The following is a 12342-nucleotide window of genomic DNA, read 5'->3' on the forward strand; positions in this document are numbered from 1 at the left end:
TTCGAAGAAGGAAATATACTGAGATGTTAGGCTTGGTCCCAGGATAATATATTTTATTAAATGCAGACTGAAGAAACAAACAAACCATTCAAAAGTTTGAAGAAAACTGCAATGCACACTTTAAATATATATAGAGAAATCTGTGACAAATAAGCAAAGCATCTGTTTTATCTTTGATATTATCTAATAGAAACTAAACGGTCTCCATGCTGATTCTTTTGTACCTGCATTTTTTCATTTAACCTTTATTTACGTTGATGTTATCACAGCAGAATTTGTGGCAAGTCTCTTAGATTAGTTTTTTTGTTCTCCCATCTCTTTAATGTTTTCTTAAACAAGGTTAGCACACTGAGCTCGTAGTTTAGCATCCCTGTCGGCCTGTCCACTATCTATTTGCTCCTGTTTTCATGCATCTTCTCAGCAATTTTCTGTAGCTCCATGTCCATAGCTGCTAGGTTTTGCAGCTCCTTCTCCTGAAAACACACACACACACCGTGTTATTATTGCTCCATTTACATCGCTTCATTTAGGCTACTATTCTAGGTAGAAAGAACGCTGATAAAATTGTGAAACCTCAAGGACTACATTTATTGTGTGCATTGATCCCTTTTGGAACAGGGCAAGCCCTTCAATAAAAATAAACATTTTAAAAGGCCATATTTCACACCATGTAACCACAGCTCCTGAAATCGGACTCCTCCTAGCCACTACTTTCCTTGGATCTTTAATACGGTCAATGGTGTAGATATTCCCACTGCAGTGTAGTCTGAAAACTGTCAGGATGAAAAAGAATAGCCAACAGGCATCCATTCTCTCCCCTCCCCCATTGTATTCCATCGCTCCATGGCCCGGGCCGCACCACTATCAGCTCTAATAGGGGTGGTTTGGTACGGTGGGTCGTGAGGGCGCCCTTAGGAGAGGGGATGTACTGCAATTACGGAGGTTTTGGTGCAATCGCTGCTGCAGCAATAAAAACCGCGGGAGATAGAGGAAAAAGAGATGCGCTTTTCTCTGCAGCTAGAAGCACAGTCTCAAAGCCTGTGATTGACTTGCTTGCAGATGGCTTCCACAGTGCAGAGGACCATTTCTTTCAGGGACACACATCTCTTATTTAGCCTACTCCTGATTCTTTTGAAGCCTATGGGTGCCAAACATTAAGGAGTTGCAGAGGAATATATTAATAACATTAAGCTGCTTAGTGAGCCACAACCACTATGTAGGAGGACATGCTCTGAGTCAAAGGGGGGCTTTCTCTTCATGTGTTTGTACCTACACTCATTCACACACAGGCTTTTCCCTTCTAGAATATCAAGGCTCATTTTGAGATGTGAAGCCTCAACCTGAGCCAGGTCTCGTAGAGATAAGCATATGGTTTCTGTTATCCAGCAGAGAGGGCAGTCTCTTCTCACAGCAGACTACAGAGGGCAACATCCAATATTGGGCATTCATAATTTTCATGGCTTGCCATGTGTTTTCTCACTTCAATAAAAACTGGATTTTGGTGTCTGTGTATAACAGCATAAAACATCCAAAACCTAATCATTCATTTCAGTTATCTTTCAGGAGATCTTATCTAAGAAGTTCAATATGATGCTTATGATAAAGCCTAGTAATTCCCCATAACGATGAATGTTCTGTGTCATGTCATGTTACGTAAAGGTATTGTGTGACGATATTACCTCCTCTGGGGTTAGAGGTATGCTCTTCTGCCTCTCTTCCGCTGGCTCTGATTGGCTGGCCAGTTGGTGCCTCTTCAGCAGCTTTGCCAGTTCCTCCATCTTAGCCAATCAAATCACATCAAATCAAACTTTATCGCAGTAAAATATCTCTGTACGATAAACAAGCAAAATAGAAACAGTGGAAGGAAATACAAGAAACGAGTGTCTAGAAACACTACGAATTAAATCAACACAATCATACAAACTAAAAAAGGATTCAAATCTTTGACCGTCAGTCTAACAAGACATCTATGTTATCATAGGTAGTACATAGAAACCTTATGTGATGGTGTAAGTGGCTCTATGCCTCTCTTCCACCAGGCGGGGTGGTAGTATCCTCTGTACGCCCAGGGAGAACGTTTCTCATATATCTCCCCCAGGAGACGACTCTCCACCTCACTCCTCTTCTCCGCCAGGTACCTGTCACACAAACGCCAGCAGAACATACACTCAGGGTCCTTTCCCAGACACAGAGCATGTCTTTGGCTGTGTCTAATATGACTAGAGCCACATAGACATAGTGGCATTTGAGACATAAGCTACGTTTCCATCCAATTGAAGACAGGTTTTCATGTGAGTATTCTAAAATCTGCATAAAAACAATATGCTCACTTTCCCACCAGAGAACGTCCATCAAATTGACTTGCTGCAAATACAAGGCTGTGGGTGATGATATAGTTCAAGTCAAAAATATTTTTGCAGGTAAATTACCATTGATTGCATTTTCAACTCCATTGATGGTTTTCTCACAAAAAAAATGTTTGCATTATATAGCAAGTGTGCCAACTCTGGTAGTGGCAAATGCACTCCAACCCAGGGTTTCCTAAACTGGGTTTCACCACCCTGTAAAGTTATTTCTTCTGCATGCTTTCTGGACGAGTGGCGTTGGGAGGATCACACAACATGTGACTTCAATTTTACTTTGAAATGATGACTGTATCAATAATGAATGCGTTCCCATCTACATTTCTCGCATAATACATTTTGTAGTTGCACGTGCTGTCTTTTTGTAACATTTTTATGGGTGAAGATTTCTACCAGGCAACAGGCGGGTGGGGGGGGGGGGGGGTTGTTCCCAACTTTTCCCTCCAATTAAAAAACGCACATGCAATTGTGTCTCAATGTCATCAAGGTATGATATTATTGTTATTTTCAAATACAATAAATCAACTGTATTCAGCCATGGGACAATTTTTTGTTGCGCGGATGGTTGGGGGGCTGGAACATAATTACAAATCATTTGTAGACTGCAAATAAATTGATCACAAGAAACCCTTACAGATATAATGTTTGAGTAAAACTTAATAATTTCAAACTTTGCTTACATTTGTATACAATCGCGTGTCTCTCGATTATGAGTGGGAATAGTTGGGAACAGATTTCCTAAATTAAAATCACATGGAGCTGATTTCCTCGTGTTTTTACAGTCTTTTATCTCCAACGATGAATTGTTATTATCATGTTTTCTTTTCTTTTTTGCTCGGAAAACATGGTGGGCTAAATGGCTCACAAGCCGCCATTTGGGGAACCCTGATCTAATTATTATAATTATGTACCTGTGCCCCCCCCCAATCCAGCTGAGTCTAGTTGACTACCCCTCATACACTCCTGAAAAACAGTTTCTGTAAGAGAAAAATATGAATAGACAGATAAATACATCAGAGCCTCTTGCCTCTCTCTCTCCTCCTCGGCATCTCCGTACCTTTTCTCCTCCTGTTCGTCAGAATCACTCCTTCGTTCCTCTTCTTCCTCCGCCGAGGAATCCCCACTGCGTTGGTGACGCTTGTTGTGATGGTACCTGTTTGTTGGTTTCCAGATTCTCTTCTCTCTATCCTCCTCTTCTTCGGACTCATCTGATCTCTTTTCCTTTGATTCCTCCTCTGATGAGTCAGCACCTCGTTTGTGGTGTTTCTTGTGGTGATATCTGTGTGGGGGTTTCCACATTCTTTTCTCTCTTTCCTCTTCCTCCTCTCTCTTTTCCTTCTCATCTTTCAGATCCCAGGACTCCTGACTGCACTTTTCACTTTTGTCATCTCGTATGTGTAATTTCTTTGGGGTGTACCGATAGGTAGGCCTATATCTCTTCTCCTTCTCATCACCCAGGCTCCAGGATTCCTGACTACGTTCTTCGTCTGGCTCTTCTCTCTTTTCCTCAGACACTTCTTTATGATGATACCTGTGCGTTGGTTTCCAAATCCTCTTCTCCTTCTCATCGTTGAGGTCCCATGACTCCTGGCTGCGCTCTTCGTCCTCCGGTGTCTCTCTCTTCTCCTCCACAGACTTCAGGCGGGCCTCGATGTCCTTCACATCAGCCCCTGGAACCTCAAGCTCAGGTTCATGACCTTTGACCTCCTCTTTATGGGTCAGCACCTCCTCATCACTTTTCTTCTCCAGAAGAGCAGCATGTTGGGCACCTGTAGAGGAGGTGGAGGGAGAAGGGACATTCAAAGGGCATTCAATATCCACACTATCTACTACTCTGTCATTGTCTCATGTTGTCCAATTCAAGCCCCGCTCCGCAAGTTCCCCGTCAATCAAAACATAGTCCCTTCGAGAGCTTGGAACTATAAGGTTTTATCTGCATTTTTGTTCAAATTTAGCTATTGACATAGCCTTGTTCTGTTTAATGTTCTCTACCTCTAAATACACCAATTCATGTTGTTAAGTTCAAAATCATACCATATAAAAATTGCTGACATTATTCAAACCAATAAGGGTTCGGAACTTTGAAGACATTTATCTCAGATTTTTTTTTACAGATTGAACCTTATAGTCCAAAACTCTCGCTTTGATTAGTTAATTTTGGTGACCATTGCAAAATGGCACTCAACAGTGTATGGAGAAAGCTCAGCGTCTGTCTCCCATAGTGTCATATTTATATTCAGCTAAGTATAATTTCCATAAATACAGAAGCCAATCTAGGTTGCTCTATTCATATCTCCTCAGCTGGTTGCCAGGTTGCAGCTCTATATTTCTGGTCTCTGTGGTAGCAGAAGCCCCATCGAGTCCCTATGACCTACAGTAAGAACTCTGTATAACATTACTGTCTGCATCAGCAACAAACGGTGCCACCATCCAGAAGGAACCGTTCTTTCATCTCCAAGTCAATAGTCTGAAGTATTGCTTCCTCTGCTCCTCTCCTTTCCTTCATTTCCCTTACGGAAAAAAGATTGCAGTCAGAGTACAGTATAACTGCAGTTCATTTCTGCAGTTGCTGCGTACAAAATGCCACAGTTGATTGCAGTTACTGCACGTTGTTTACTGCAGTTTTAAAACTGCAACAAACCAAATTGGAAGGGATTTCCATTGACATTGCAGAGCGAGACAGACGAAAGGGATTTCTTGGTAGCGTCACGCATCAGTGTAGACAAACAAGGTTCACTAACCCCAGTCATGTAAACAAGCACTGACAATTGCTTTCACAACTGGGGAAGCCACACTGTACACTAATGAAACGTGCCTTAGATTCGTCTCTACAATAAAAGAGCAATTTCCTCCTACAGTACTGGTTAAGATGATTTTTTCCCCCATTATGATGCTATGTTTTTCTATGTACTGCTTTTGAAATACAACAACTGATGATGTAAAGACTACTTGCCTGCTTTGAGAATGTCTTTGCATTCCTGATCCAGAGGGTGAGAGTCAGGTTTGGTCAGTGCCTTGGACAGGACCTCAACCAAGCACCGTGTTACCTTAAACACAGTAACAAGCAACCTGTCACGATTCTCTCATTAAAGCATAGATTGTAATTTCCATTGTATAAAAATACAATGTTATCCAGAGACTAAAAACATGTTTCGTACCACATCTTCTCTCTGTCGTTCTTTTCCAACGGGAAGTAATAGATTTTCTGTAGATTCGTAAGAAGATCGGTCAGAATGTGGGTCTGTGTTGAAAACAACTTACTTCTCCTAAACAATCGGGTAAAAGGTTCCATTTTGTTTTGCAAAATGAACGTGTGATATACACTGAGTATACTAAACATTAAGAACACCTGCTATTTTCATGACAGTCTGACCAGGTGAATCCAGGTGAAAGCTATGATCACTTATTGATGTCACTTCATTGTAGATGAAGTGCAATCATTGTAGATGAAGGGGAGGAGACAGGTTAGAGAGGATTTTTAAGCCTTGAGACAATTGAGACATGGATTGTGTATATGTGCCATTCAGAGGGTGAATTGGCAAGATGAACGATTTAAGTGCGAACAGAGTATGGCAGTAGGCGCCAAGCGCACTGGTTTGTGTCAAGAACTGCAGCCCTGCTGGGTTTTTCACATTCAACAGTTTCCCGTGTGACTCAAAAATGGTCCACCACCCAAAGGACATCCAGCCAACTTGACACAACTGTGGGAAGCATTAGAGTCAACATGGGCCAGCATTCCTGTGGAACACTTTCGACACCTTTTAGAATTCATGCTCCTACGAATTTAGACTTTTCTGAGTGCAAAAAGAAGGGGGGTGAAGGTGTTCCTAATGTTTGGTATACTTAGTGTAGATGAGAAATTATAACAACTTCACTCAAGATAAACAGTCAAGTAGAGAAAATCCGCCATACAAGGCAACAAAAAAAAGGCATGCAACACACACTCACGCAGAGGCACTCTCCATGGTGCTGGAACACAGCTACTATACTACATGGCAGAGGCACTCTCCATGGTGCTGGAACACAGCTAATATACTACATGCACCATTGAAAACAAACCAAATTCACCCATAGCTTACCTGCGAAGAACGACGCAACCAAAGCAAAAACAAGCACAAGTTTCATCATGGAAGAATTAGATTATCTCTCCGTAGAAATGACATTAAAAAAGAGCTGATAACTTGAAGCAAAAACTCTAAAGACAGCACTGCCGAGCCAGCTACCCCAGCTCCCGTTCTCCCTCTGTGCGTATTGGAACGGTTGTGTGGGTTCTTCTTGCGGTATGCTTCTTGTCTGAGAAGTAGGGGGAGGCACACCATATATCAGGTCTGGACTGGAAGAGGCGTAGGAGGGATGTAGACGACACCTGCGTCATTATTAGATCAGATCCTAATCAGGATGTGTTCTGTATCCATCCAAATGAATATCACATGGGACAATAGCCTACAGCAAGATGTCAACAGTCTTTTGTACACATTTGTTTGGGGAACGCAACAACCGGCACCAGAGTTCCAAGCTGTGTCAGTGTGTTTACATCAGACTAGTTGTCAGTAACAGAGAAATGGGTGCAAAACAAGAAGTTTCATTTCGATAGATCAAAGTTCAGTTCAGGGATGAAAGAAACGATGTCATCTCTCCAGAACCCTTCATCTAATATATATTTCTCCTTTGAGTCCCCCAGTTACAGCTGTTTTCGTCAGTCTCTGAGAACAGTTATGCAACACTTTTATGATCTCTCTTTGGCTCGGGGAATGTTAAATTATTTTAACATAGCCATCGCAGCCCCACCCCTCCCCCCACCACTCTGTGTGTGTGTGTGTGTGTGTGTGTGTGTGTGTGTGTGTGTGTGTGTGTGTGTGTGTGTGTGTGTGTGTGTGTGTGTGTGTGTGTGTGTGTGTGTGGAGGCTGGAGCTAAGTCAAATATATGTGAATAATGGACAGCTGTAGGCTGTCAGAACATGCCATTTAAGAAAACAAAGGGAAATTCCATAAGAGACAATAGTACAGTACAGATTCGGATTCTGAGCTGTCTGGCAGGAGATCGAGTGAGGGTTTGTAGTGACACTGTGTTGCTGGATGTCTGATGATCATCTCTTGTTTTTCGATAGCTGAAGCCTCCTTTTTAAAACATACTAAATGTTCTGCCATGTCTGAATCTATAAGGCACATATGTGGTACTGTGCTTGCCTTGTAACCTGTCTGTTTCGCCTTAGTCACTACGTTGGCCTACATTTTGAAATGAAACTGAGAAAAATAGCATGTCAGTCTTAATATCTTTAGGGGATATCTGGATAGATAGAGAGAGAGAGAGAGAGAGAGAGAGAGAGAGAGAGAGGGAGGGAGAGAGAGAGAGAGAGAGAGAGAGAGGGGGAGAGAGAGAGAGAGGAGAGAGAGAGAGAGAGATCGAGAGAGAGAGAGAGAGATAGGGAGAGAGAGGGGGAGAGAGAGAGAGAGAGGGGGGGGGAGAGAGAGAGAGAGAGAGAGAGAGAGAGAGAGAGAGGGTGGGGGGTGAAATAGACAAAAAAGATGATGTACTGTATACGAGTGTGAATGAAGCCTATTGCTAAACCTCTGGAGTTTCCCACAAGGGAATCGTAAAAGCTCAGATGCTATGAATTATATAGGCATTCTCCCCAAAGGCTGTGTGCGTGTGTGTGCATGTGTACGTACATCCGTTCCGTGTGTGTGTGTGCATGTGCTCCCAGTACTCAAAGCCCTCATTACTATTTAATAGACTCATAAAGAGTGGAGGCTGTGGAGGGGGATTGGGACAGGATCCCCAATGCATTCAGACAGGTACTGTGAGCAAGCTTCTAAACCGTCACTGTGTACGGTAACCAACGTTGTCCTTTCATCCCAGGCATTGACATGCAGGAACAAAAAGCAACAGGCTGGAGCTTTGATCGTTGTGCTGACGACTCCCCGACTCAAGAGGGATCGAGAGACTTTAATGATGGACCAGACAGCAGGAACAATGGAGGCGCCTACGTAGTGATGTTGTCTGGTGTCAAAAGGGGTCAAAAGTTTGTTGATTTGGGAGATCTCAGATTTAATGAGCCTTTCGCAGTTTCACTGTACCGGCCATGTGTACTTAGACTTGCATGGCTTAATCTTTGAGACAAGCATACAGTGGGGCCACCAATTGTGCAAGTTCTCCCACTTAAAAAGATGAGAGAGGCCTGTAATTTTCATCATAGGTACACTTCAACTATGACAGACAGAATGAGAAAAGAAATCCAGAAAATCACATTGTAGGATTTTTTATGAATTTATTTGCAAAGTATGGTGGAAAATAAATATTTGGTCACCTACAAACAAGCAAGATTTCTGGCTCTCACAGACCTGTAACTTCTTCTTTAAGAGGCTCCTCTGTCCTCCACTCGTTACCTGTATTAATGGCACCTGTTTGAACTTGTTATCAGTATAAAAGACACCTGTCCACAACCTCAAACAGTCACACTCCAAACTCCACTATGGCCAAGACCAAAGAGCTGTCAAAGGACACCAGAAACAAAATTGTAGACCTGCACCAGGCTGGGAAGACTGAATTCTGCAATAGATAAGCAGCTTGGTTTGAAGAAATCAACTGTGGAAACAATTATTAGGAAATGGAAGACATACAAGACCACTGATAATCTCCCTCGATCTGGTGCTCCACGCAAGATCTCACCCCGTGGGGTCAAAATGATCACAAGAACGGAGAGCAAAAATCCCAGAACCACACGCGGGGACCTAGTGAATGACCTACAGAGAGCTGGGACCAAAGTAACAAAGCCTACCATCAGTAACACACTATGCCGCCAGGGACTCAAATCCTGCAGTGCCAGATGTGCCCCCCTGCTTAAGCCAGTACATGTCCAGGCCCATCTGAGGTTTGCTAGAGAGCATTTGGATGATCCAGAAGAAGATTGTGAGAATGTCATATGGTCAGATGAAACCAAAATATAACTTTTTGGTAAAAACTCAACTCGTCGTGTTTGGAGGACAAAGAATGCTGAGTTGCATCCAAAGAGCACCATACCTACTGTGAAGCATGGGGGTGGAAACATCATGCTTTGGGGCTGTTTTTCTGCAAAGGGACCAGGACGACTGATCCGTGTAAAGGAAAAAATGAATGGGGCCATGTATCGTGAGATTTTGAGTGAAAACCTCCTTCCATCAGCAAGGGCATTGAAGATGAAACGTAGCTGGGTCTTTCAGCATTACAATGATCCCAAACACACCGCCCGGGCAACGAAGGAGTGGCTTCGTAAGAAGCATTTCAAGGTCCTGGAGTTGTCTAGCCAGTCTCCAGATCTCAACCCCATGGAAAATCTTTGGAGGGAGTTGAATGTCCATGTTGCCCAGCAACAGCCCCAAAACATCACTGCTCTAGAGGAGATCTGCATGGAGGAATGGGCCAAAATACCAGCAACAGTGTGTGAGAACCTTGTGAAGACTTACAGAAAACGTTTGACCTCTGTCATTGCCAACAAAGGGTATATAACCAAGTATTGAGATAAACTTTTGTTATTGACCAAATACTTATTTTCCACCATAATTCACAAATAAATTCATAAAAAATCCTACAATGTGATTTTCTGGATTTTTTTTCTCATTTTGTCTGTCATAGTTGAAGTGTACCTATGATGAAAATTACAGGCCTCTCTCATCTTTTTAAGTGGGAGAACTTGCACAATTGGTGGCTGACTAAATGCTTTTTTGTCTCACTGTATGCTACTGACAGGATCAACCAGGTAGCCACTCACAACATAGAGGTTGTACCTGGGCACACTAAGCGAAGAACACACTTGAAGTTGTAATGGAAATTAAATATTCTCTCCATCTCAATTTGGGGTTGTTTTTGTTGCCTCTTGGCTTCTCATTGTGATAATAATTCATGTCTGCCTTTCGGCTCCCTCGGAAAACATACAGCTAATGTACAAGCACATCTCCTTTTACCTGGATGTAACCATAGAGGCACCACATTGTGTGCCTGCAAGGGGTGAAACTTTGATTAGTACTACGATCTAATGATTACGTAGAGGACCTACCATGAATCCCTCTTTAAAACTAGGATCTCTTCTCAGATACAGTTGAATTGACAGTTGCTAGAGAGCGATGTGGGGGAGGAAGACAGAGTAGGGACGAGACACATTGGAAGTAGGGTCATTATGTGCAGGTGTGACTTCAAAGCTCTCTGATAACTTATACATTCAGAAAACAGACGATTGGATCCGGCTGCTTTGTCTCTGTGTCGTCGTAGTGCTCACCGCTATTGTCTCTCCACTCTCACAGATGACTACAATCCCCATGCTGATAGAATCACCATTGTAATTTAGGATGTCTTATCAATACAGTCCACGTAAGGACCTGTCTGTATGCTACCAATGGGCAGTGGCCATCAGCAGGGACCAACACAGCATACAGATACCTCAGGGAGAAGCTTCAGAAGAGAACCATTGTAAGGCAGTTAGATAATGCTCAATAAATATGTAGATTAGACTATCCAATGCCCGATTACAATATGTTCTCTTGACTACTAGCGGGCGCATCCATCTCATCTCAGTGTCATTCAGTTCTGCTGGTGAGAATTTAGCATTACTCTCGTTCCCATTTCATATATTACGGACAGACAGAGTTGAATAACTCATAGAAGTGAGACTGCAGAAACCTGGTTCCATTTTGCATTTGAATTACATGCTCTCTTTCCCTGAGTAGTATAACTATCGGAAAAGTATATGTATCGGTGACACACAGTCCTATAGGCCTGTGTGAACCAGAAAAGTGAGAAGTGGGCATGGTGAGTGAATATGCTTCATCACTCATTGACAGGGGTGATTTACTGCACAGCAGCTTAGTCAGAAAGCCCGGGTCTTGGCAAAAATCATGAGTGCCAACTGAAGAAACTCATCTTCTTTAGGGAGATGAGGATGCAGGAGAAGAAATACCAGAATATTAAATGAAAAGAACAAGAGGTAAGAGTTCCCTGCAATTGTAACGGCTGTCGTGGGTTGAAGAAGGTGAAGCGTGGTCCGTGTTCATCTTTTATTAGGAATTGAACACTGAATGGAAAAACAACAAACGAGAATGACCGAAACAGTTCTGTCTGGTACAGAATACAAAAACAGAAAACAACTACCCACAAATCATAGTGGGAAAACAGGCTGCCTAAGTATGGTTCTCAATCAGAGACAACGATAAACAGCTGCCTCTGATTGGGAACCATACCAGGCCAAACACAGAAATACAAAAACATAGAACAACACATAGAATGCCCACCCCAACTTACGCCCTGACCAAACTAAAATAGAGACATAAAAAAGGAACTAAGGTCAGGACGTGACAGCAATCCTGAAAGTGCTGTCTTGTGAATAACAAATAGAAAATATTAAAAAGGTAAAATAATGTAGGAAATACACAGTAGATACAACACATAATATCAGATTTGGTTGCATTCTCTTAATAATAATAATATATATATATATATATATATATATATATATATATATATATATATATATTTGTCATGCCCTGGCCATAGAGAGGTTTTTATTCTCTATTTTGGTTAGACCAGGGTGTGACTAGGGTGGGCATTCTAGTTTCTTTATTTCTATGTTTTCTATTTCTTTGTGTTTGGCCAGGTGTGGTTCCCAATCAGAGGCAGCTGTCTATCGTTGTCTCTGATTGGGAATCATACTTAGGCAGCCTTTTTTCCCCTCTTTCATTTGTGGGTAGTTATTTTCTGTTTAGTGTCTGCACATGACAGAACTGTTCGTGGTTTCAATTAGCTACTTTGTTCGAGTGTTTTTGATATTAAATCAAATCATGAACACTTACAACGCTGTGTTTTGGTCCACTCTTCTGACGACGAGCGTGACAATATTAGCTAACACAGCGTGGCATTGGAACACGAGTGATGGTTGCTGATAATGGGCCTCTGTACTCCTATGTAGATATTCCATTGAAAATCAGCCGTTTCCAGCTACAATAGTCATTT

At 42.3% G+C, this 12342-nt stretch overlaps 1 protein-coding gene across 1 annotated transcript; it reads right to left on the reverse strand.

Annotated features, from left to right (window-relative positions):
- Positions 1-31: 31 nt before the first annotated feature.
- Positions 32-6636, reverse strand: chgb (chromogranin B). The gene is made up of 7 exons (XM_029631849.2): positions 6443-6636; positions 5522-5568; positions 5317-5410; positions 3421-4132; positions 1997-2138; positions 1680-1778; positions 32-473 (listed from the first exon to the last, which is right to left on the reverse strand). Exons 1-7 carry the CDS (start codon positions 6489-6491, stop codon positions 390-392), a joined length of 1227 nt encoding a protein of 408 aa, XP_029487709.1. The 5' UTR covers positions 6492-6636; the 3' UTR covers positions 32-389.
- Positions 6637-12342: the final 5706 nt, after the last annotated feature.

The sequence above is a fragment of the Oncorhynchus nerka genome, linkage group LG24, assembly GCF_034236695.1.
Source record: "Oncorhynchus nerka isolate Pitt River linkage group LG24, Oner_Uvic_2.0, whole genome shotgun sequence".
NCBI classification, from domain to species: Eukaryota; Metazoa; Chordata; class Actinopteri; order Salmoniformes; family Salmonidae; genus Oncorhynchus; species Oncorhynchus nerka.

Excerpts from the sequence above, each read along its gene's own strand:
- chgb (XM_029631849.2), bottom strand. The coding sequence starts at position 6,491 with ATGATGAAACTTGTGCTTGTTTTTGCTTTGGTTGCGTCGTTCTTCGCA. Across the intron at positions 5,569-6,442 it reads GGTTGCGTCGTTCTTCGCAG|AAAATCTATTACTTCCCGTT; the intron begins GTAAGCTATGGG and ends ACGAATCTACAG. Across the intron at positions 474-1,679 it reads TACCTCTAACCCCAGAGGAG|GAGAAGGAGCTGCAAAACCT; the intron begins GTAATATCGTCA and ends GTGTGTTTTCAG.